Source organism: Pteropus vampyrus, unplaced genomic scaffold (assembly GCF_000151845.1).
Source record: "Pteropus vampyrus isolate Shadow unplaced genomic scaffold, Pvam_2.0 Scaffold335, whole genome shotgun sequence".
NCBI classification, from domain to species: Eukaryota; Metazoa; Chordata; class Mammalia; order Chiroptera; family Pteropodidae; genus Pteropus; species Pteropus vampyrus.
The window spans coordinates 1,775,631-1,801,782 of NW_011889116.1; the positions used below are offsets into that span (position 1 = coordinate 1,775,631).

At 34.9% G+C, this 26,152-nt stretch overlaps 1 protein-coding gene and 1 pseudogene across 11 annotated transcripts in view; one reads left to right on the plus strand and one right to left on the minus strand.

Moving 5' to 3' along the window:
- The window catches only part of THOC2 (THO complex 2), a 99,016-nt gene that overhangs the window by 55,616 nt on the left and 17,248 nt on the right, over positions 1-26,152 (plus strand). For 6 of the 11 annotated variants that reach the window (XM_023522178.1, XM_023522180.1, XM_023522183.1 and 3 more), the window contains 18 exons: positions 5,654-5,695; positions 6,135-6,265; positions 6,364-6,465; positions 9,760-9,856; positions 10,466-10,559; positions 10,969-11,049; positions 12,607-12,703; positions 14,542-14,659; positions 15,207-15,386; positions 16,138-16,302; positions 20,736-21,011; positions 22,034-22,175; positions 22,539-22,696; positions 23,605-23,733; positions 24,086-24,217; positions 24,305-24,489; positions 25,142-25,320; positions 25,567-25,669. In XM_023522178.1, the coding sequence (XP_023377946.1) occupies positions 5,654-5,695; positions 6,135-6,265; positions 6,364-6,465; positions 9,760-9,856; positions 10,466-10,559; positions 10,969-11,049; positions 12,607-12,703; positions 14,542-14,659; positions 15,207-15,386; positions 16,138-16,302; positions 20,736-21,011; positions 22,034-22,175; positions 22,539-22,696; positions 23,605-23,733; positions 24,086-24,217; positions 24,305-24,489; positions 25,142-25,320; positions 25,567-25,669 (2,411 nt within the window). The remainder of the gene's footprint in view (positions 1-5,653; positions 5,696-6,134; positions 6,266-6,363; positions 6,466-9,759; positions 9,857-10,465; positions 10,560-10,968; positions 11,050-12,606; positions 12,704-14,541; positions 14,660-15,206; positions 15,387-16,137; positions 16,303-20,735; positions 21,012-22,033; positions 22,176-22,538; positions 22,697-23,604; positions 23,734-24,085; positions 24,218-24,304; positions 24,490-25,141; positions 25,321-25,566; positions 25,670-26,152) is intronic. The other 5 variants (XM_023522179.1, XM_023522184.1, XM_023522182.1 and 2 more) reach the window with 1 other exon arrangement.
- On the minus strand, positions 24,843-24,961 carry LOC111730780 (annotated as a pseudogene).

Below are 26,152 nucleotides of genomic sequence, written 5' to 3' on the forward strand. Positions count from 1 at the left end.
TATAGAGGGTATAGCAGCTGCTATCAGATCTTACCATATTCCTTTGGCTCTTATACCAGGTCCTTAACATTTCAGTGTGTGCCAGCCCAGTTTTCAACTCTGGCACCTGTATGTCTTTGAGGGCTTTTCTGGCCCTGGGAGCCTGCATGGGTAGTGGAGGAATTGGTAGCCTGGATGCTGGGGAGCTAAATTAACTCTCCCTCATCTCCCCAATTCTCAACTACTGAAACAATGGGAGTTGTCCTCAGATGAGATAACCCTGAGATGTATTTTTACACAGGCCCTCAGAGTCTCTATTGAAATTAAGCTCTAGTTACTCACAAGAATAATTTCCTACTGGTATTTCCTAGGATTACTTCCCAAATAAACTGTGCCTGAACTTGAATAGGGTCTGCTTCTGGGAGAATCTAAACTAAAATACAGGGGCATATTACTTTAAACAAATTCTACATGAAAAACTTAATTTGCCCTAATGATAGATTTACGAGGCAATTTTTGGTTTTATAAAAGATTTCTATTATGAACTTTTTTTTTATTAGTTCTTTTTATTCCTTAGATTCCACATTTAAGTGAAATCATATAGTGTTTATCTTTCTCTGTCTGACTTAAATACCTTCTAGGTCCATCAAAGCAATATCTTTTTCTATCCCCTTCCTTTTCATATGTAGGGGTCTTGTTTTCTTATCCTTTCAGCCACTCTATCTTTTGGTTGGAGCACATAATTCTTTTCCATTTAGGGTACTTATTGATAGGAATGTAGTTGTTACCATTCTTTATTCCTGTTTTTGATACATGTTTTTTCTTCTTAAAGAAGTTCCTCCAACATTTCCTGTAATACTGGCTTGGTGGTGATAAATTCCCTTAGTTTATTTTTGTCTGATAAGCTCTTTATCTGTCCTTCAACTCTAAATGATAGCTTTGCTGGATAAATTATTCTTGGTTGCATATCCTGGATTTTCATCCTGTCGAATATTGTTTTGCCAAGCCTTTCTGTTTCTTTTGAGAAATCAGCTGCCAGTCTTACGGGTGTTCCCTTATAAGTAATGATTTGTTTTTCTCTTGCTGCTTTTAATATTCTTTCTTTGTATTTAACCTTTGGCATTTTAATTATCATGTGTCTTGGTGTGCGCCTCTTTGGATCCCTGATTTTTGGAATTCTCTGAGCTTCCTGGGGTTTTATGTCCATTTCCTTCAGGTTAGGGAAGTTTTCCATCATTTTTTCTTCAAACAGCTGTTCAACATCTTGATTTTCTTCAGTTACACTGATCAAATGAATATTTGGAGCCTTAATTGTGTCCCATATCCTCCTTAAATTATTTTTATAGTCTTGGCATCTTATCTCTTGCCATTCTGATTGAGTGTCCTGATTGGCTTTCTTGTCCTCTAGATAGGTCGTTTGATCCTCTTCTTTATTTGCTCTGTTTATTTCATTTAATATACTTCTCATCTCAGATAACGTGTTCTTCATTTATGACTGGTCCCCTTTTATAATTTCCATTTCTTTTTTTATGCTTTTTTTTTATCTCTCTGTTAAAAGTTCTCACTGACTTTTTCTACACATCCCAAAAGTTCATTGAGCATCTTTATAACCAGTATTTTGAACTCTGCATCTGTTAGATTACTTGACTCCATTATATCTGGATCTCTGTTCTGTTCTCTCATATGGTTTCTGCTTCTTTGTCTTTCCATTTTGGCTGCCTTTCCATGTCTGTTTCTATGTACTAAGCAAAGCTCCTAAGTCTACCAGTGTTATTAGTGTGGATTTATGAAGGTGTCCAGTGGCACAGTCCTGAGAGGGGTTCAGCTGCAGGCCAAACTTAGCCCAAGCCTCTACCCCTCCGGGGCCACCTGTTAAGATTCAGCAAGCAATCCACAGATGCTGTGCTTATAGGTGCCTCAAAAGGCCACACCAGAAACTGAGGCCAGTTGCCTCCAGTGTGAGTCTCAGCAAGGAGCACCTGACTCGCTGAGGATATACCTGGATGTGGCATGGGTGGGGCCGTGAGTTGGAGGAGGCAGAGTTTCAGGGAATCCTCTGGGTGGAGCGACCTCTGTTATCCAGTTTGATTACATCAGTGCTATGGCTGCCCTGTGTCCCGCGCATTGGGAGGGGGGAGGCCTCAACAGGGAACAGTGGATACTAGCAGCACTTCTGTACCAAACAAGTCTTGCCTCGGCCCTTACTCCAACAGTATCTCCTTGTAAGTCCCTGGTGCCTCCTGAGTGCAGCCGAATCGGCACTGGTGCTCAGAGTGACCAGATCTGTCACCACAAAAATCCGCTCGCAGACGCCGCCCCTTTAAGAAGCTTCTGCCACTACCGCAGCTTCACTCAGCAGCTCAGGACCAAGCAAACCCCTCGTTCTGGCCCCGTCCTACCTTCTGCCGTTGCAGGGTGATTTCTTAGATTTCTTCCTAGTTGTATGGCTTGTTGATCAAGATCCCAGGCGATTTTTCCTTGCTGCTACTCCTTGTTTCTGTCACAACTTTGATTTGGTCGCCAGAGGGCTGAACAGAGCCTCTATCATCTACACCATTTTTTTTCTCTCTATTATGAACTCTTTATAATTCTATGATAAAAAGAGAATCCATTTAAATAAATCACATATTCATATTTATTAAGTGTACTGAATACCCATTTTTGTATACATCTTGTTAGAACCATGCTTGTGTAAAAACAAAGCACACTTTTGTATCATAACCAGTGTTTTAACCAAGTAATTACTTTTGAGTGGTGAATTTTATGAAACTGAGCATAGCTATTTAGCAGTTTGTTTTGTTTTCTATATTTTAATATTTAAACCACTCCTTTAAGTCATTTACTGCAATTTGAATGCTACCCATGTGGTAGGTAGAGAAACAATGTACTTTATTGTCTAAACTAGGACTCTTAAGATTGAAAGGTTGTATTGTTATTTACCCATGTGCGAGAACCAGCACATGTGGCCATCCTGTGTGTAGGTGACCATATATTATTAGTTCTTTGGCATCTTAGGATGGATTTGTATTGACAAAATGAAATGTGATGGAAGATAGTACTTTTTTAATTTAGTATCTCTTCCTGTATTTTCATTAATGATGTGGTATCAACATTACTGGTTATTTTTGAGTGTTTTTATAAATCCTTAAGAGTTTCTTATCAAAAAATAAAAACAAAGTTTTGAACCAAAACATTGAATGGCAATTTAGTTATCTCTTCTTCAGACTTGATCAAGTCATGTTCCTGTAACTTTTAACCTATAGGTTATATTTTCCTATTTGTAAGTTATTTCGATGTGTTTTATTTGGATATTTTCTAGCAAAAAGATTTTCCTTATAGAGTAGTTTTAAGACATAAATGTGAAGTTCTTAGCCTAGTACATGGCATATAGTGAATACTCAAATGGTTGTTAATAAGAACAAGGAAAATATGGTGAAAATAGTGCTATAATTTACTTAGATGTAACTTAAAGTTCCAATTTAGTCACAAATCTTAGTATTTTTCATTATTTTCTGAGATAAAGTATAGTCTAAAGTAAAATTTGAAACATTCATGGGTTAGAGGTAACTAAAAATAGAACATTAGTAATAAAAAAGTAATTTATCAAGTTGTAGCTATATCTTTTCCCATCCTTTATTTCTCGACTCTTCAAATGCCCCCTCTTAATGGACCTACATTCTTTTTGTGCCCATTACCGTTATGCTACCCAGTCAGCTGCTCAGTCTTTATAGGGCAAGATTGGAACCTGCTTGGGGCCATTTATAGCTGATGGTCTGTGTAGGCATAATTGTGAGTGCTCAATTTTATTCAAACTTAAAAATTCAGTTCCTACCAGTTATTTGGAAAGTGTAGTTTTGATCTTCATGAGCTCCTCAAAGATAGGAACTCCATTCTGTTCATCTTTGAATTCTCAGTGCCTGGCACATAGCAATGAATGAATGAATGCATGTCTTTTGTTTCTCTTTCTCCTTTCTTCCTTCCATTTTTACCCTGGCCTGGCCAGTCAGTAAAACTTCTAGTCTTGTCTTATGGGAATGGAGAATTTTATATTTACTCTGAATTAAAAAGCAAAGTAAAAGCATCAAGGGGGTGGAATGTGTCTTTATCTTTCTACTAAACAAAAAAAAATTACTTTTACCTGCATGTACCTCAATTTATTTTTTTCTTCATCTTTGTTATAATTAGCCTTTGATAGAAAGGTTTCTTACTTTTCTTCTAAATGGTTTCATTTTACTCTCCATATTTCTTGATTTATTTTTCCAAAATTTTTATGCTTATGAAATCAAGAGAACTGACATACAGACATCAGAACCTCTTATAATTATCTAGTAAGGGAATTAGGATAGCTTAGTAACTAAGAAAATGTTTTATTTCTTTGGAGAAAACTACGTGTAGCTTTATTACGTTTGTTTAAATCGTAGTATCCTAGTAAAGGAGTACCTTAATTGCCTTTATTCCCAACATAATGTACTCTAAACCTAGTTCTTCCAATTATGACATACCCTTATTCCTGCTTCTCAAAGTATACTAGTATGTTGTCAGAATTACTCCCCACCCCAACAACCAAACAAAACAAAGGCAACTGTCTAGTTTGTTTTCTGCCAGACCACTCTTTCATAACCTGACTCTTTATTTGCTGCAGGATATATGTTGACTTAATAATGTTTCTGTGAAAGGGAACCATAACTTTTTATCCTGCTTATTAAAATGGATGTGATTGTGTGTGTTTTCCCATCAGGGTAATGTGGCAGTCCGTGAATTAGTCTTAAATGAAAATGTTGCACAGAAGTGACACTTCCCTTTAGTTATGCTCATTAAATTAAGTAAACACAAAAACGTATATGCACAAAATACCATTATCTGCCAAGAAAATAAGTTTGTTAGCTGCATATTGGCTTTTCCCCTCCCTCCCTTGGTGTTGAGCTAAATCCTACTTCAGAACTCTAGATTGTCTTTGAGTATCAGTGCTTCATTTGTACTTTTGGCCTTTGCAAACTCCCCCAACCTTCCACCCGCCTACGCACACACAAGTATTACTATTTCATTTTGAATGAATAGACAGCATTGTCAAACATGGCATTTGAGCTGCCCACCTGCAAATCATTGATTTAGTATTGGCTGATTTTTTTTTTCAGTCTGTCCAAGTTAGGCAGTGATTTTATCTTTGTCAGCAGTGTTGTTAATATTTTGGGCTTATTTCTCAGTGAGGACTTTAGTGGTGAATTAAAACATAGTTTTAAATTTCTTTGGGTTTAATTTTTTTCGTTGTTCCTTTAGAGTTAGATTTTTACCAGTTCTGTAGGGGAAAAACTAGACTGTCTAGATAGAAAAATGCATTATAACTAACTTAGGCTGGCTACAATTTCATAATAAGTACTTCGATTAGGTTTAAGATGCTTTGGTTTGTGATAATGAGGTTGAGAAAATAGTTGGCTTATAAAATTAACATTTAAAACTCATGAATGTCACAAATGATTTGAAGGTTAGAAATATAGATGAAATTTAAAAATGTTAATTGGTAATACTGGCTATATTTAAAACTGACATATGTGTAAATAGTAAGGAAATAATTCACAACCATGTGCAAGTTAATTTTTTCAAATTAGAAACTAAATTGTGACAGCCTAATCGTAACCTTTTACATTTCATTTATAGTTTTTTTTTTAAATTTTAGTTTCAGTCTGATGGAAGCAAACAAGAAGATAAAGAGAAAACGGTAAGAGACTACAAAAATCCAATGTATCTAGTTTGTCTGGGTACAGCGTACTGCAAATTTTAGTGTGGACAAGCTTTAGTCACCTATGTGAATAATTATTTTATCTGTTACATGCTGAATATAGCTTTGGCATATTATACATTATCTTTTAAGATTGACAGCCTCCTGCTTTTTGAGGATTACCATGTTGAAAAGGGAGGAGGGATAATAAAAGTCCCTCATTCTCTTGCTGCCCCTTTCCTTCCCTCTCCTCATTTGCTTTTTTAGATAGAGAAACACAAATAACTATTGTGAAAAGGACAGTGATAGTGTGAGGAATTAGACATGGTGTGTTATGAGATCACTGAATGGCAATTTTTCCAAGGCTGACATAAATTTATTTAGAGGGTGGATTAATGTGGACTGCTTACTGAAATAATTTTTCCTCCATTCTTCTTAGGAAGTTATCCTTAGCTGTTTGCTTAGCATTACTGACCAGGTACTACTTCCATCTCTTTCTTTGATGGACTGCAATGCTTGTATGTCTGAGGAACTATGGGGAATGTTTAAAACATTTCCATATCAGCACAGGTAAATATATAATATTTTTGTATTTTGAAGTACTGTTCTAGTGTATTAACCTCTAAGTGGTTAACTTTTCCTAATTCTTCCTCTCATCATTTTTTAAGATATCGTCTGTATGGCCAATGGAAGAATGAAACTTATAACAGTCACCCACTTTTAGTAAAAGTTAAAGCTCAAACAATAGACAGAGCCAAATATATCATGAAGTAAGTTTTAAGTTTTTTCTTCATATTAATCTAAAGTATTTCTGGATCTAATTTACTTTCTTTCAGCCAGCCTATGTCTGAGCCTCAATTTTGAGGCAACCCAAGAATATTTGCTAATAGTATAGCTGATTATATACTACAGATAGAATGACTATCAATTTTTGTGGTTTTTAGCTCATTTGACTACAAGTTAGTTTTTGTAGTTGTCATATTTGCATAGCTATGAAATCTTATAAAAATCCTCTTTAATGCATCGTATTATAGGATAAGTTTTCTTAAAAAGGACAAGCTACTGTGCTCTTTGCTCAATTTGCAGAATACATTTAATGGCTTGTACAAGATAGTCAAAATTCTAGGAATTTCCTCTGCTGAAAGTTATTGTAATAAAGATTTTTTTTCTTTTTGGAAGATGCAGAACTATCTCCATAGGGTCAACTTTAGAAAAATTTCGATTTTTTTTTCATTTGTGTGCTTTATTTTCATGTCATTAAAAACACGAGTGGTGGTTTTTACTTCTTGGTAAAATGTTTGAAGTTTAATTACGAAAATTATATACTTCAATGTATTGGTTTAGATACTAAATATGCTGCTGTATTGCAAGTGTTTTCAGCAAGGCTATTATCATTTCTTTAACATTCATGCAATGGTATGGTTATTCTAACTAAAAGTAGTACATTTCCTAGTTTAACTAGGTTTCACAGTTTGCAACATCACTGTCTTTGCCTAGTGATATTGTTCCTGGTCACAGTCTACCGGGAAACAGGTATGTGCACAATCACAGTCTCTTTTAATAGGTGCTGTTATACAGTGTATATGAAGTTTTATGGGAGGATAGAGAAGAGAGTGAATTATTTACCCTATGGAAGTTGGGGAAAGCATGGAAGGAGATATTAAAACTGATTCTTCTGAAAGAGTTCTGGTCTTAAGAATTCCCCAGGTAGCGTTTCTAGCTTAACAACAAGAGCTAGTATTTATGGAGCCATTACTGTGTGTGCCAGACACCGAAGTGCTTTATATGGATTATTTAATATATTAAATATTAAATCTCTTGAATCTGTCTCTTCTATTCTTTATTGCTGTTAATTTAGTTCTTTTATCTAGAGTATTGTAGTGCCTCGTATTATCCTCTTTCTTTACAGTTCTTTGGTGACTAGCCGTTGCCTACAAGTTATATGTCAAATTTTATGGTATAGTGATGTAAGAGACCCTCCATGACCTGTCCCTCCCTATTTCCAACTTAATTTCCTGCCAACTCTACCTCCACCTGTACTAAGCCCACTTATGTTTCCCTGAATGTGCTATGGTCTCCTTTTCCTTTGCATATGTTTTCTTTGTTTGTTTGTTTTTTTCCTTACTGCTTTTCTCTCTCTGGAGACCTCATGCTCAGAGTGTGGGCTTTAATGTTACCTCTTCTGTATAGCGTTTTGTAGCACATATTGCCAAGCATAATTGGTGGTTCTTTATTTGTACCACCACTGTCCCATATGCATATAGTGCTATCACACTCCTTGGATACATTACTATGATTGTTTTTATTTTCTTAATCATCTAATTTCTGAATAGTTTTACATGATTTAAATTTCAGTAAATATAAAAAGGTCGACAGTAAAAAAGTCTCTCACCCCATTCCTCTGTCCACTCAGTCCTCCCAAAGGAAAAAAAAAAGTAGCCACTGTTTAGTTTCTTATTTATTCTTCCAGATACTTTTATAGATATATAAAGGAATACAAATATATTTCCCCTTTTTACACTATTGATAGCATACAATAAGTACTGTTCCGTAATTCGCTCTATTTGTTTAAGAATATAAACATTTAATAAACGATTTTAAATCTGTCTTTCCAGCTGGACTGAATGTGAGGGCAGGAGCTGTTATTCATCTTTTTTTCCCTTTTTTTCTTAGCACTTTGCCTGTCACAGAATATGTGCAGAATTTTTTAAGTACTTGGATTTTTGTTATATTTTTAAGTTATAACTATTTCACCAGGCTTGAACAATATGATTTTGATATTGATTGAACATTTTATGTTGAGAATGGAATGTAGTAATTTACTACTTGCAGAATCTCACAAGTTTTGGTTACTGTTTAAAACATGAGTTTGCTATAGGGCAGCCAATAATTCATTCTACTAATACTCACGGATTGTATTCCATGTGCCAGACACTATGGTATCTTGAGGGGAAGGCATAATCAAGAAAGTATTCCTTTTATTTTTGTTTGTTTTTTTCCTTCTTGGTAGTGAAGGCAAAAGAGAACAGGATAAAAAGTGTAGAGAGGAAGGGTTAGCTTTGGAAAGTAGGAGGGCCACCTGAAATAGTAGGGTTGGAAATAGGGACAAGTGGTGGTAAGTTTGAAGATGAAATGGAGTATAGCCAAGTTTGAAACTGATAGGTGTCTCTTCTGGTGAGGGAGACTGGGCCAAGGTGAATGGAAAGACAAAGCAGTCAATGATGGAATAATTTTGATTGATGGGTCAGTTTTTTTCATAAGAAACTTCTTAAGACAATTATATCAATTTCTCACTTCCAGAGTGGTCAATTCCTTTAGCTATCAGCTGAATTTGTTATTTGCTTCATTATATTTTCATTCTAGAAAGCTTCCTGTCAGTTCTAAGCTTTTCAAGTTTCAATTTTCTATATTTATTATGTAATAATTTCATCAGAAGAGTTTAAGATGCTTTACCATTGTTTTAAATTGTAGGCATTCATAGATAAAAATTTCCAGATTGTTAGTAAAAGAATACTGAGCAGAGGAAGATAAAGAGGAAAGAAAGGAGTAGGATTGATTTTTCAAAAATTGTTTACTTTAAATATGAAAACCAGAGAACTTCCCGTATCAAGTAGTATAGCATTAGCTATTATTCTGTTAGGGTCACTGAGACAGATGGCATGAGGCATTTATTTCATTGCATTAAACTAAATTGGTTGGATATCTTAATTCCTAAATTAATAAATGAGCCCTTCTAAATCTAAAATAACTATGATTCTCTATAAGAAGAGTTTTATCTACTTGTAGAGTACATTAAGAGTTTTAATGCTTTATTAGACTTTACTCTAAAATGGAAATGTATATATTATAAATATTAAGTATTAATCCAAAATCTTAATACCCTCTGGGAGAATGCCTAGTCAAAATATCCCAAGTCCTACAGTAAAATCTATGATGAATGTGGTCGTTTACATGGATCCATTTTGAATATTTGGGTAGGAATTGTTGTTTTCATGATGTAACAAAGCTATTATGAAGGAAATTACTTAAGATGATCCCTGTCACCTTTTCTTCTCCCCCTGTAGGCGTCTAACCAAGGAAAATGTAAAGCCTTCTGGAAGACAAATTGGGAAGTTGAGCCACAGCAATCCAACCATTTTGTTTGATTATGTATGTTTTGAGGTTAATATTATTTTAAGGGATTTTTCTTTTTGTTGTTTTTAAGTCAGCACAAGTGGAAATGAAATGATGTAGTTTTAAAAATGGTAGTTTTATGGAAAAAAACCTTTAGCAAATGAAATATTGTATGGCTATTCTAATGACAAAACTTAGCATATAATATTTAATACATTGATTTACTTTCTAGTAATATTTAACAATGCTGCTGTTATAAACAATCTAACATTATCTTGTTTACCACATTTTGACTTAGAAACATTAATAGATTCATTATTTGATTTTAGTTGTTAGAAACATTTGAATAACATTTCATTGTGATTTAGATGTAATACTTCCATTATTTAGAAAGAGATTTCTAAAACACACTTGACATGAGATTAGCTTTTATAATTCCAAAATTCAGCTTTAGATACCCCAGAATGACAATTTCTAATTGGAAAATGTAGTCTAGGAAAATATTTTCTAAGGAGCTAATAGGCTAGTAGGTTTTATGCAAATATAAAATGAAAGGAAACTACTTTTGAAAAATGAAAAGTATAGCCATTATTTAGTTAGCACAGTAGTTCTCTTTTGATTAGTTAATACCGTCTCTTCTTTGTTGCTGTCTTCCAGATCTTGTCACAAATACAGAAGTATGATAACTTAATAACACCTGTAGTAGATTCACTGAAATACCTCACTTCATTGAATTATGATGTCTTGGCCTGTATCCTTTCAAGTGAAGTAGCACGTACATTTCACATTTCATAGATACTAATGGTGAATGTTTTACTTTCATTCTAAGTTCCTTTTGTAACCATCTGAGGGTGATTCAGTTGGCTGATCTGAAGGTTGGCCAGTCAGGAATTTGTGTGCGTATTTGTGTTGTATACAGGGAGAGACAATGTTACATTTATCAAACATTTTGATATAGGTAGAATCTGTTTTGCTTGCTGAAAGATGGAAAAGAAGCTAAAGAAGGAAAGTTGGTATATAGTGAGTGTATTTTTCAATACTTTGTAATAACTTGAAGCTAACAATTTAATTTTTTTCCAAGATGTAGCTTTTTTTGTTGTTGTTTTAAGGGTCTTTGTTAGAAATATAGTGACTTAAAATTTTTTCTAAATGTATGAAAGATTGTATCATTGAAGCTTTAGCTAATCCAGAAAAGGAGAGAATGAAACATGATGACACAACCATCTCAAGCTGGCTTCAAAGTAAGTATTTTTCCAAGGATGAAATTTCCATCTGTTGTAACAACCATGCTGTGTATTCTGTTATCTGCGCTAAGAGTCTGTTGGCAAGAGCTCTTGAAAATCTCTAGTCTCTCAGCTTTTTCTGCAGAGTGTTTGTTTAAGTTCTTGGCTGTGTAAGGAGGTTCATATAGTACTTATTCATTTTCCAACTCAAGAGGCCAGTATCGGCTATGATAGAATTTGGGCAAGTATTACTGGGGAGATAAAAATTCTTTCTATTATTTTAGAAGAATTAATTTTAAGGGAACTATTCTCCCTTCTTTCATTTCCATCCTGAGGTTCCAGTCTTCTTAAAAGAATAAACATTGGTTGTTTAATAAAAAACAAACAAAAAAACCCAGCCTTTAAAAAAAAATTCTTGTACCTTTGATTTCTAGTAGCCAGTTCCTTTTCCTTTCAACCTATTGTGTGTGATAGCTGAACTTTGCAATAACTCTCCATTGCCCTTTAAAGTCTGAAATCTGTAATGTCATACACGTAAGTTCTTTGGGAATCAGGTTCTTACTCACTGTACTAGCCTCATCTTTTGCCCCTCCTCCATATTCTAGGTTCCATTAATACTGAATTTCTTACACTTTCCATGGCCCATTTGCACATTATTCCCTCTACTTGGAATACCCTTCCATACCAACTCCTCTCCTCCATCATATCTTAAGATTTCAGCTTAGAGGTAACATTCTTCAGAAAGCTTTCCCTATTAACATTCCCACCCAAAAGTCAGTTAGGTGCCCCTCTTTGTACTCCCGTGGAACTTTTTATTCATCATAGTTATTTCAGTTTACTTTTCTGTATCCCTCACTAAACCATAAGCTCCTTGAGGGCAGGACCTGTGTTTTGTCCATTATCCTTTAGGTGCTCAGCAAATAATTGTCAAAAAGACTACAGATAATTTGACTTTACTAGGATCTCCTCCTCTTGAGTTGGCTGGATTTTCTATCTACTCATGATGTGATAAGGACTATTGGTTAAGATGGTCTTTTGTTTGCTTCTTGGTCTAGCAATGCTTTACCTGTTTCCTTGCCCTTCTACAACTAGTAGCATGTTTCTAGATAAAAAGAGATTTTTTTTCTTGACACAGACATTTGAGGGGCAGGTGTTTCGTTGGTCATTTATTTACTGAGTGATCTCCAAGATTTTGTTGTGGCCTAATTAATGTCATAGGCTCTGGAATCAGGCCATATAGATTTGAATCACTGCTCTACCTCATATCAACTATGTGACCTTGAGCAAGTTACATGTTCTAAATTTTCATCATTAATAGATTTATATGAACCTGAGATGATTGTTGTAAACATTAAATGAGGTAGTTACATAAAGTACTTAGTATAGTGTTTGGCATATATATTCCCAATAAATATTATCAGTTATAAAATTCCATTAAGTAGCATCAGCAATATAATGATTCCTACCTCATTTTGTTTTAGAAATTGAGTTAGTGGAAGAAATGACACTTAATATTGTATTTTTTGTTTTATGAATTGTTTTTAAAAAGTCATTTTATTTTTAAATTTCATATAGGTCTGGCTAGTTTCTGTGGTGCAGTTTTTCGTAAATATCCAATTGATCTTGCTGGTCTTCTTCAATATGTGGCTAATCAGCTAAAGGCAGGCAAAAGGTATTTATAGCAAATTATATGTAAATGATATTGAATAAAGTACTTCTGGTGATAATGGGATATTAAATTGCTATTATCCTGAAAAACTATTTGTTGATTGTAGGCTTAAGTAGAATAGTTCTTCACTTATTTATGTGGAATTCTTTAATTAAAAGAAATTATAATTTAATACACAAACACTTCTTTTGCAGAATGAAATTAATGTTTGGCTATATATGTAACTCTAAAAAGACTAACTCATTTTGACTACCTGTTAAGCTTTTGAATAAATGGTTAATATGGTATATTGTAAATCCTCTTATGACAAAAGATATTTCAGTATTGACTATGCTACTGGACAGTAATTGGCCTTTGCATTAAACATTTGGTAGGAACATGTTTATTTTTAGGAATTCTTTTTGGAATTTGAGCTTCAGACATAAAGCTTACATATGTTTTGGGCAGTGTCACCTTTTCTTTATAAATACTTTTATTATTCTGGACCAATATCAGTAATTCTTGACATTTTTATTTTGATTTAGAGAAAACTTTAAAAAATAATATTTAGACTCAGGATTTTATCCACATATCACTTAGTCTATGCTCATCTATCAGTCATTCCTATACATTTTACTCTTCTGTGGCTATAGGCCAGGAGAGCATGTTCTTTTTAAATCTATGCCAGTTTTCTGTACCGTGAATAGTTTTTGTGACCATCTAATTAAAAGATAGTTTAAAGAAAAATTAAAATATTTCATTGGTACTTATTGTGTACTAATTTCTGTGAGGGTTTTTTTTTTTTTCTTCAAAAACCGTTTAGGGAAGACAAGGCCAGTTGAGAGAATAAACATTAAGAATCTTAGAAAACTGTTCCTTTGTCTATTAACTCGTGTCTTGGGTATGTCTAGCTTTACCATTGGGAAAACATCTATATTTGTTTGGAGGAAAGAATGCTTTCACTTTATCTTCATTACTTAACTAAAGAAGATTTTGGAAGTCATAAGTGTTATTTCCATTGACAGTCCTAAACTTTGAGAATTAAAATGTATAACTGTTGGCACAGTAATAAATTGCTTAAGGCTGGCCACTAAACTGTCATCTTAGGCTCAAACACCATAACTTGGAACTTCCATTCCCTTCCTTTTTTTTCTCCCTCCCTCCCAAGTGTGCATGATTGTTTAGAGAATTGACTCTATTACCATTAAAATATATATTGGCCATCCTGTACTGGAAGACATTATTGGGTCAGCTGATAAAAATGAAATATGAACTGTAGATTAGATAAAAGTATTGTATCAGTGTTAGATTTACTAAATTGATCTATGCTGTGGTTGATGTAAGAGAATAGTGGTTTTCTTAGGAAATGCACTCTTAGGAGATATGTTCTTAGGAATTCTAGGGCTAAAATGTACCCCTAAGATGATGTTGCTTACTAAATAAGTTACTCTCAAATAGTTCAAAAGTGTGTGTGTGTGTGTGTGTGTGTGTGTAGAGAGAGAGTGAGAGGCGAAGGAGAGAAAACAAATGATAAAATGAGAAATAGGAGTAAAATGTTAGGTGAAGTTGGGGTAAAGGATATACATTGGTGTGCTTTGTACTATTTTTATTTGTACTATTTTATGCTATCTGTGTATTTGAAATTATTTCCAAGTAAAAAGTTAAAATAAACATAAACATATTGCATGGCCCAAATATTTTTCAGTATAGTTCTAGGAATGCAGTTTTTCTTTAAAAACAGCTTCAGCCCCCTTCCTCTCATTTTTATATACAGATAATTTAGGGATTTTATTAATTATAATATATTGTCACTGTTATGTTGAAGTTTCAACTGTAGGCTGTTTCTTATTTTTTCTAAATAGTTTTGACTTGCTGATATTGAAAGAAGTGGTACAAAAAATGGCAGGAATAGAAATTACAGAAGAAATGACAATGGAGCAACTAGAGGCCATGACTGGTGGAGAGCAACTAAAAGCTGAGGTGAGAATTGCTATTTTTTTATTCACTTTTTAAATTCAAAGTGTATGCATGCTCACAGTATAAAGAATTCAAACAATATATAACTACATAAAGCCAAACATCAAAACCATGCACACCCTCCTCTCACTACCACCCCCAGCTCCCTTTTAAAAATTGAAATGTTAGTTATTTTAACCCTTTAAAAAAGCTGAAACAAAGTATAAAAGAATATCATTAATACATCTATAAGGGAAACAAATATCAAACCTTCTGTGGTCCTTGATATCCTGACTGACATAAATCTGAACATAGTTATTCTGTTGTTGAATCTGCTCCACACTGAATAAAGAATAATTGTTTATAAGAGACTGCAAGGTAGAAAATGTGAAATATGCAGAAGTTTCAAGACAATTGACAATTATCTTTAAACCATTGACTATAACCAGTATTAGCGTCACTAATGTAATTCTATCTTCAGGATTGTAAGTGAACTTTCTCTGTCTTCTTCAAATCAGATGGCATGTGTTGTGTATTGTGCACTGGTAAATTAATATCTTCTCTTGTGCAGGGTGGTTATTTCGGCCAGATCAGAAACACTAAAAAATCTTCACAGAGATTAAAGGATGCACTATTAGACCATGATCTTGCTCTTCCTCTCTGTTTGCTTATGGCTCAGCAGAGGAATGGAGTAATTTTTCAGGAAGGTGGAGAGAAACATTTGAAACTTGTGGGAAAGCTCTATGATCAGGCAAGTTAAAGTGGCTTTCGCGTTTATATGGATTTTTTAAATCCTGATAATGGCAAACATAGAATATTATATAACTCGAAAAATGTCATTTTGCACATCATGTGAGTGTGAAACAGCTCTAATGTAAAATAGATATTCTGAAAATGTGGGCTATTTCTGTGTAAAATTATGATATTTAAGTGATGGCTATAGGAGATGTAATAATATGTATAAGGTTTTTAGTTGAGTAGATAGCTTCAAGTTGTTTGTTCTGTCTTTCCTGATCTCTATAAATCTGGAATTTCAATCACAACAAAGTAGATTGATCTTTATTTGTAAAATATATTTATAAATATTAAGCACCAAAACCTATGGGCGGCCTACAAAATGTGTTTATCACTGTGTTACAAGGAAAAATGATAACATATTTTATAAAGTTTTCATCTTTTAAGGGCAAGGAATTTGATTTTTATATACATAAAATTGTTGTACGTGACTTAGGTAACATTCTATTAAAGGTGATAAACAATAGCTTGGAACTTGAGGCCTGGTTGGTATTAAAGCCTTAGATTAGTCAACTTTTCAGGACCTCGGCATCTTTTTTGTAATATGATTATGTTTGTAGATTGTCTCTAAAGTTCTTTCAATTTGCAAAATTTGAATTCTTGTTAATCAGAATATTGTTAAAATGGCATCTTAATTATTTTGGAAAATGTATGTTTTTGTAAAATGATAGCACATCTGCATTTTTTGTCTTATTTTTTAAATTTAGTGTCATGACACCCTGGTACAGTTTGGTGGGTTTTTAGCATCTAATCTAAGCACAGAAGATTATATAAAGCGAGTGCCTTCAATTGATGTACTCTGTAACGAATTTCATACACCCCATGATGCAGCATTTTTCCTGTCTAGGCCAATGTATGCACATCATATTTCAGTAAGTATAAATATCTTTGCTGCCATTCAAGAATGATTCCAAACTACTTTAGCTGTTTTATTTGTAAATGCATTTTACTTTGACATAGATATGGATAGGTCTCTTGGAGAGTTAACTCTTTTGTTAATACTCAGCTCTGAGCAGTGTATAATGAAAATGCCCTCTTTAAAAGTAAGTCGTAACTAGTTCTATAATTTTACTGTTACTAGCCACCAGTTCAGGTTGATGTCTTATGGGCTTTCTAGAACTGTAGTTCTCAAACGTTAGTGTAGATGAGAATCACCAGGGAAGCATCTTAAAAACTTGATCCCATGTCCCTAAATTTTAATTTAGTAACTCGAATGGTACCTGGGAATTTGTTTCGTTTGCTTTTTAACAAGCACTAGATGATTCTGAAACAGGTAAATGTGGTATGTTATTCTGAGCAACACTCCTGTTGAATAAGGTCCTGTTTCCTCAATGACAATATTCCTGTCAGATAGTTGACTTGCTGTTATCATACTGCCTTGAAGGAAATACAGACAGAAAGACTTACCCAGTCCCAAATCTTCTAAAAACTCTATCGTCTCTGTTGTGCAACTTCTAGGAAAGGTGTATTTAGGGTTCTTGTTTTATTTCTCTCCACCTAAATGAAACAACTAAAAACAGAAAACAACAACAACAAAAGCAATCTAGAGCCTTCTCAAGCAGGCTATTCCAGTGGTGACTGTATTCAAATTCAAGTAAGGGTGTGAAGGAAGAGGAAACAGCCCTCTGTCCTCTGTTCTGCCACCTAGACTTTTCCCTGCAAAGCAGTGACCTAATGGGAATTCACATTTCTTTTTCCCTCAGGGCCATGGTCAGTCCTCCACTTTGACTGGAGTTCCAGCATATTCTTCATTTTAGTGTAGACTTGGATTCTGGCCCTTCTGTTTATTTGTTGTTGTTTTTAAGTCTACTGTACAAGGCTTTCACTACAGATTTTGGGGAAGATCTTGGTCCTTATCTTAAATTAGGATCCCATTTTTGTTCCCAACTGGGATACAGGGCTCTGTAGTAGAGGCATGGAAAAAGTGCTGATCGATCATTTAAGGGACCATCAGCTTTTAGTGTTTGCATATCAACTGCTATGGTCTCACACTTCCTTGTAACAATTAACTAAATGTTAATTGATGTAATTATCATGGTATTAGCATTATGATGCTATTTTGTGCTATACTCTGGAGGGTAAAGGGATAAGGGAAGTAAGATTAGGCCTTTTCTTCTCCTTTAGAATCTCTCAATCCAGAAAATTGTATGCTCTCTGCATAGTTATGTCTTGTGTTGTCGCCCCACCCCACAGTAGATCAGTCTCAGCTATACAACAGGGGACCTGATTTCTTGAAGGACTGAGGTGGGAGAATTTCTTCATCTCAGGAATTCTGACCTGCCCTGTGCTATACTGAGAAGAGAACACAGTAATCAGCGATATTGAACCCTAGCAAACAGGAACACCTGGTTGCCTGAGGTTGGCTGAACTTTTCCAGGTCAGAAAATGGAGCAGGTCATTCATACCAATAGCTACCTTTTCTGTAGCCTGTATAAAATATTATGTCTTTGTCATTTAAGAGATACAAAAATCTAAACAAAGAAATGTCATTTCCCTCTCTGGGTTGAAGAGGAAAACAGAAAACTATACAGAGGTGGCTATACAGTCAAGTCAGGGATAGGCCACATGCCACCCTCTGGAAAGGGAGTTCCTTGGCAACTTTGGTTGTACTGGATGGTATCCAACCTTCCCCGGGGATTCTTGGTTATGCTTCTTGGGTGAAAACCTCTCTTGAAGAGCCTTTGACGAGAGAGTATGAGTATTGGAGGTCCCTTCCATAAATTGACTACCAGCAGGCTCTCATAGGAATAATTCAGCCAACCAAACACTGCTCAGACTCTTGGGCCAACAAGAGCTTTTTGAACAGTAATGAGAAGTACAGCAATAACTGTTGATATCAGTTCTATCCCTAGATCTAGTTCCCAAGGTGACTTGAGATGTAGACCTATTATGCCTCTCCATTTGACTGAAGATGTGAGCTTGACGAGGGAGTTAAACTGACTTTAGACAAGAAAATATTCATCTAGGTAAATATGAAATGTAGGTGTCTTTTCTGATCAAGCCTATTTTTTTTAACTAGATAGGAAATAGTGGGATACCTAGCAATAGAATTCACAGATTCAGAATCAGAGGATTGGAGAGACAGGGGCTATCATATAACCCTTTCATACCTATAACTTGGTTTTCAGTTTTGATTGCTGAGACCTACCTTGCAACATAGATATGAAAGAAAAGCTTTCCCCCAGTTAATAATTTAGATCTCACCCAAATCAGGTAGCTAAGCTATCTAATACATGTAGTTTCGGAACTATTTTATCCTATGTTTTTTTCTTAGAACCTTAGCAGATGTCATTCTGCTCATATAGATTCATATTAGTTACCATCAGTAGAATCCACTTCAAAAATTTAACCCATTTCCCATTTTCCCTGAGAATACTCGCTGGCAGCACTTGCGGCTGCAGTGTTTACCCCGAGGTAACTCGCGGATTACAGTCCTAACCTTACTCCCAAAGTTTGCCACGAAATATCTTGCTTTTATTATTTTCGTATCACTCTAGTATTATTGATAGTCTTCGAAAACAAATGAGATCATTCTATTTATAGCATTCTGTTTTTAGTAGTGGTATTTCTGATTACAAAATATAGTAATTCTCAATTGCTGAAAATGTCAAATCCTAGAAAACATGGCATTTTTCCGCATGATATTAACATCATTCTTGAACAGTTGTTAGCCAGAGAATCATTTGATGAATCTGATTTATGTATACATTTCTGTTACATTAGGATTAAAGGCAAGTTCTGTTTAGAAATAACTCCAAGAACAGTTTTTATATTTTATTTTCACATTGAAAACCAGTCATTCACTTCAGTCTCAAAGAGTATGTTTATGTAAAATTAAATTAATGCTGGCAACGGGCCACACTTTTTTCTCTAAATGGGAAATGGATTAAAACCCTTTCTTATCCCAACTGCCTGTCTCTCAGGTCTCTGATATAATTGGGACTTCTCTCTCATAAGTAATGTTCTTTTTATCTTTGTCACCTATGTGGTCTCAGTAGTTATCAGTGTGCTCTCTAAAGTGCAGATAATGGGAGACAAATATTCCCACTTCTAGATTAATGGTACAATTCTCAGAGCCTCTTGAGATGCAAAGAGTACTTGGTATGCCTTCAAGTCCAGTGAGCCTGGAGTATAGTGGCACTCAGGAGGGAAGGCAGCTGGACTATAAGGAGTCAAGACTCCTTCCTATCATGATGTAAAACCAAAAGCAGAACCTTTCACCTCTGACCTTGTAGTTCCGGGTTCCATAGTTAGCACAAATTGAATGATTTAAGTGTTTTTCTAACAAAGAAAAAAGTTCGTTTTAGATCTCCTCTTAGGTTCATCTTCAGGGATGAAGCCTAACCCAAACAAAATTTTCTGGATGAGAGCTCTTTCATCCTAGAGACTGAAGGTCATGAGACAATAGCAATAGCATCACTTGGTTATTATTTTCTTTATGACATTTGGCATATACTCTGTGAACTAATATGTAGTTCTTCCCATTGTACTAACAGATTTTTTTTCTCATACAATTAAGAGTATGGCCTTCCTCTGACTCCCCCCCCCCCTCCACCCCGCAAATTAGGATAAACCAATTGGGCCAAAAAAGTTGCATTGTTAGTTCCCATACACATTATACTCCAATATACCATAGCCATTCATAGAAAATCTCATTTAGCTTAGCATTAGGGTGACCAGTTGGTCCTGATTTGCCTAGGACTTTCCCAGTGTTAGCACTAAAGTCTTGCATGCCAGGAAATCCCTCAATCACTGGCAAACCTGGACAGTTGGTCAGCCTACTTAGTAGTCTTATGGTACTTTCTCATAACCTTTCTTAGCATTGATGCAGCTTCTTAAATGACAAATCGTAACAGCCAATGGGGACTACATGTAGTGATAAAACATTCCGTCCTGGCTGGTTGTCACTAGTTACATTCTGCCTCTTTACTAGTGTTAAGACCCTCTACTTGGTTCCCATGAATATTTCAAAAGCAGGAGTGGAAACCCTGCATGCCCAATCTTTGATGCAGCAGTAAGAGAGAATAGGGTGGGGGGAACAGCCCGGGGACACACGTACCCTATTCACTTACTCAACAGGTCAGATTCAATAAGAATCTTTTTGAAAGCTCCTAGTGAGCACACAGGACTAAGGAGTAGAATAGCTTCCAGGGATGATTTGCCTTAAAATGAATGTTAATAAGGAATTAGAATTCCTACAACAGTTTTGATTGGTCATCTTCTGATTCTTGAAAAAGGAACATAAGTTTTTACCCTGTGAAAGTCAGTGCTATAAATTGTGTGTGTGTTTACTTTTTATTTCCAGTCCAAGTATGACGAACTTAAAAAATCAGAAAAAGGAAGTAAACAACAACATAAAGTTCACAAGTACATTACATCATGTGAAATCGTGATGGCTCCTGTCCATGAAGCAGTGGTTTCTTTACATGTTTCCAAGGTCTGGGATGATATCAGCCCTCAATTCTATGCCACATTCTGGTCATTGACAATGTATGACCTTGCAGTTCCACATACCAGCTATGAACGGGAAGTCAATAAACTTAAAGTCCAGATGAAAGCAATTGATGACAATCAGGAAATGGTAGGTTTTTGTTCTAGTAGCTCAAGTGCAATAACTTCATAGCATTAATTCAACATTACCCATACTTTCTTAAAGCTACAGTCTTATTGCTATATAGTATTTTCCTAAGTGGATTTAATGGTGATCTCTCAATGGGTAGGGGCAGGCACTTGCCAAGTCGTGGAGGTTTTGATCAATCCAAAGGTATTTGAGTTTGCTTTTCTACTGAGGGCTGTGTTAGCAACTTAAAATGATCTGTGACTCCAACTGCAAGAGCAATAGGCGTTCCCAAAAGAGAGTTCTTTAGAAGAAGGCTTTATTGAAGAGGTGAGTCTTGAGCTGTGTAGGTCTTAAAGATAGATTAAGTTTGAAAATATGGAGGCAAATTGATTTTTACTCTAGAGTTTCAGCAAAGGTGTGAAATGGTCCAAGGTTTAAGGAGATAACTTTTAATATAGCAAATGGGCTTAGTGATAAATTTGGAATGGTTGGGATGTGGCCAGAGTATATAGGGCAATGAATGTTAGAAAAGAGGACTTGATAAAATTGAGAGCAGTTTTGGATTTCTGAGCCAGGGCTTGATAATGATAAAGATGATTTTTTAGAAAGATTATTTGTGGCAGCGGTATGAGGGATCCATTTTATAGGGGAAGGGACTGGCATTAGGCTGGAGATCAGCTAGGCGGCTTTTTGGGTAATTCATTGTGAAGTACCGAGAGCATAGACTATGGTGGGAGTAGTGAGACTACACAAGACTTATAAACAATTGAGATATTGGAATGAAGGAGAAGGAAGAGTCAAAGATGACTCCATGCCTCAGACTTGGAGTACCAGTGTTGCAAGGGTAACCTGTATGAAGATTGGATGACTTTGTCTTGAAATTGTTAAATGAAGGTGAGAGCACATCTAAGTAGACTCCTAAACATCCCTGTTGAAGCAATGAACATAAAATATCAGTATTTATCCCTTTTTGAGATTTTTAATTAAAATAAAGGGAGGTAATGTGCCTGTAGTTAGAAAAGTATCTAACTTATACTTTGTAGCCTCCAAATAAAAAGAAAAAAGAGAAGGAGCGTTGTACTGCTCTTCAGGACAAGCTTCTTGAAGAAGAAAAGAAACAGATGGAACATGTACAGCGAGTTCTACAGAGACTGAAGCTGGAAAAGGACAACTGGCTTTTAGCAAGTAAGTTGGAATTGCTACATTCCTGTGACTGCTAAATTACAAAAGCAAATCTTTTTAGCCTTGGAGGTGTTGAAGTGTATTATGTTTGTATTTCAACTCTGTTCACTCTCCCATTCTTTGGTTATTCATTAAGGCAGAGTCGACTTCACATGTTCATATTTCTGGAGAAATTATAAATACAAAAGTATCCACAGAGTGGAAATGAAAGTCTTATCCCAGGCATGACCTTTTGGTTACAAACTATAAATAGTTTGTGGTTTTATAGCATTCTCTACACTAAAGTTAATATGTTGTCATGTTTAGTAGCCTTGAGGCACTTGAGGAAGAAGTTTACCACTTAATATATTCTTCCCTTATTTTTAGAATCTACCAAAAATGAGACCATCACAAAATTTCTACAGCTGTGTATATTTCCTCGATGTATTTTTTCAGCAATTGATGCTGTTTACTGTGCTCGTTTTGTTGAATTGGTACATCAACAGAAAACTCCAAATTTTTCCACACTTCTTTGCTATGATCGAGTAAGTTCTTTTTATTGCAACCTTTAAAAAAAAATCTCACACAAAGATAGCTAAACATTATAATCTATAGAGGTATTATTGTGTGTGTCGTTAAAAGCATGAACTCAAGAGCCAAGTGCCTGAACTTGAATCCTAGCTCTGCTACTTTCTAGCTACATGATCTTTGGCAAGTTTTTTTAACCTCTCTGTGCCTCAGTTTTCTTATCTATAAAATGGGATGCTAGTACCTGCTTCAGAAGATTGTTGTGAGCATTAAGTGAGTCACTACACACAAAAGCACTTTGAATAGTTCCTGATACATAATAAGCACCCCTTGTTAATTTATTAACTCAACATTTGGGTTTATGTTTGTCATGATAGGTAGAACTCTCTTCTCCATTTTTAATCTTCACCCCCTCATAAACAAAAAAAGCTTACACCTTCACAAATTCATAAAAGCAGGGTTGCTTTACAATATGGTTACCTTCACAGATTTTTGCCTCTGGCTTTTTTCTTAATAAATTACTGCATTTTGTGGTTTAAAAATGCAATATATGTTACAGCATGCCAGCTGCCTAATTTCTAGTGTCTGTCAGCCTCGCCTCTGCTTACTGTCCCCCTAACCCCAGTAATATCTATGGCTAAGTGTTTGTTAAAGAAGTTATAATGTAATAATAATGATAGTTTTTTTTGTCATTGTAAATCAGCTTTCTTTATAAAAGTTTTTGTTATTGCTTTACGAATGTGCTATTTTTTCACAAACGCTAAAATCTTTAAAGGTCTGTGGAATTGTGACTATAAAAGGAGAAGATACATTTTGACTAAACTTACCTGTTTAATTTATTATGATTTGCTATAACACAATCTTTTTTTAACATTTTGAACTAATTTTGATTTGTTTTTATTTTCCAAACATTTTTTTCCTGTAGGTTTTCTCCGACATAATTTACACAGTTGCAAGCTGTACTGAAAATGAAGCTAGTCGATATGGGAGATTTCTTTGCTGCATGTTAGAGACTGTAACCAGGTGGCACAGTGATAGAGCCACATATGAAAAGGTATGACTAATAAGTAGGCTTATATTTTACCATGCATAATGACCACTTCCAGTAATCTCTAGGTTAAAATCTCTAATTTTAAAAGGGAAGCTGAGTTTAAGATTTAGTTGTAAAATGATGTTAAAAATTTAAGCATAATTCATCCATTTTTAAAAAGTGCTATCTCACACTGACAATGTTCCAAATTAGTATCACTGAATAAGTTGAACTTTTCTGTGAAAACTACCTGTCATTCAAATGTACATCATATTTTTACATGGAATCATTAATCTAGTCTACTTCAATTTCAGCCTCTGCTGTTTTGGGGGACAGAATTTTTCTTTAAAAGTAACAACCTTTTTTTCTCCCTTAGGAATGTGGAAATTATCCAGGATTCCTTACCATATTAAGAGCAACTGGATTCGATGGTGGAAATAAAGCTGACCAATTAGACTATGAAAATTTTCGACATGTTGTACATAAATGGCATTACAAACTAACCAAGGTAAAAAAATGTATTTCTCAAAGATGTTTTTTTTTTCTTTTCATACTTAGACTTTTATAATAATGGATCTTAAAATGTTTGTTGTAGGCATCAGTGCATTGCCTTGAAACAGGCGAATATACTCACATCAGGAATATCTTGATTGTGTTAACAAAAATACTTCCTTGGTACCCAAAAGTTTTGAATCTGGGTCAGGCTTTGGAAAGAAGAGTGCATAAAATCTGCCAAGAAGAAAAAGAGAAGAGGCCTGATCTCTATGCATTGGCTATGGGGTAACACAATTATACTTTAATGTGATTTATGAGACTAGATGACAGAAGGATTCTGAAGACTTTAAAATGTTTTACAGTGTTGAAGTTTATCTTCTGCCTTACTTCAGGAGATTATGGGAGATTATGCGATCATGTTCCCAAAGGCTGGTGAGAGTTGTCACTTCTGATTAACAGCTTCCAGTCTATACTGGATGACAGTTTCATAAGTCATATATAATATGTCTTGGTTTGGAAAAAATGTAATTTTATCATCGTTGGGTTATCAGATCTTCAGTAGTGAAAAAGTCATATTAGTTTAAGGATTAGTTTACATTGAAATTTTTGTTTGTTTGTTTGTTTATTATTTTTTTAAGCGCCTACAACACCTGGTATTCCTAGATGATCTCCCATCCAAGTACTAACCAGGCCCGACCCTGCTTAGCTTCCGAGATCAGACGAGATCTAGCAGGTTCAGGGTGGCATGGCTGTAGCGAAATTTTTACTTTTAAGAAAGCAACTAGGGCTCTATAAAGACAAGAACTTACTGAAAATATTTTTTATTCCTTGGAACCAAGTAGTGGAGTGAATAACTTGCTAATTTTATTCTTTTAAATCCCATGTTTGTGCTATTTGATTTGTATTTGTATATTTAAAAACTTTGTGCGACTTTCAGCTACTCTGGGCAGTTGAAAAGTAGAAAGTCATACATGATACCTGAAAATGAGTTTCATCACAAAGACCCCCCTCCGAGGAATGCAGTTGCCAGTGTACAAAATGGGCCTGGTGGTGGGCCTTCTTCATCGTCGATAGGAAGTGCATCTAAATCGGATGAAAGCAGTACTGAGGAGACTGGTATGCTTATTTGTAGAAATTTATAAGTGATACATTTTGTTTCAACAACACTAAAATGTTTTGTATCACATGACAAGTAAAATGCTGGCTTAGTATTACTTTTTTATTCACTAGGTATGAGTTTATAACTGTGAAGAAGTAATCAATTCTTTGTTTCTTTCTAATTAATCTCTAATCCTTTTGCTGTGAAATTGTAGTTTACTTACATTTAGGGGCTTGCCAAATAAAACTTTACCTTTATTTCAGATAAATCAAGGGAGAGATCTCAGTGTGGTGTGAAAGGTGTTAATAAAGCTTCTAGTGCCACACCGAAAGGGAATTCAAGCAATGGAAATAGTGGCTCTAACAGGTAGGAACACTGTGCTTGCTATATGTCAAAATTCTGAATTCTTATATGACTAATCTCTTTAGACATGAATGGAAAAGAGGATAGTAGTTGAATACTATGGAAGTCATTTATGTTGGACTTTGACCTTTTGATGATGTTCTTACCATCCTCATTATGTTTTGTATAATGTTGAGACTGACTTTGTTTCCCTTGCTGGGATACTTAGGGAAAGGTAGGTGGCGAAATTGAAAAAGAAAACATTTCAAGATTGAGTGTTTGCTGTGGACAATCTGGATAAAGATAATCAACATAAGAAAAGCCTATACTGATTTAGATCAGTGATCCTGCCAGCCAAGTCATTCAGTTCCTGATAGTAGTGCCCTTGGTTGGTTTGTGGGATAATTTTTGGTTGTTACCTTATAGTCCTCATAGGTTATGAATGTATACAAAAGAAGGGGCTGGCATCACTTTGATCATTCTTTTAAATCTGCTATTCATTAATTT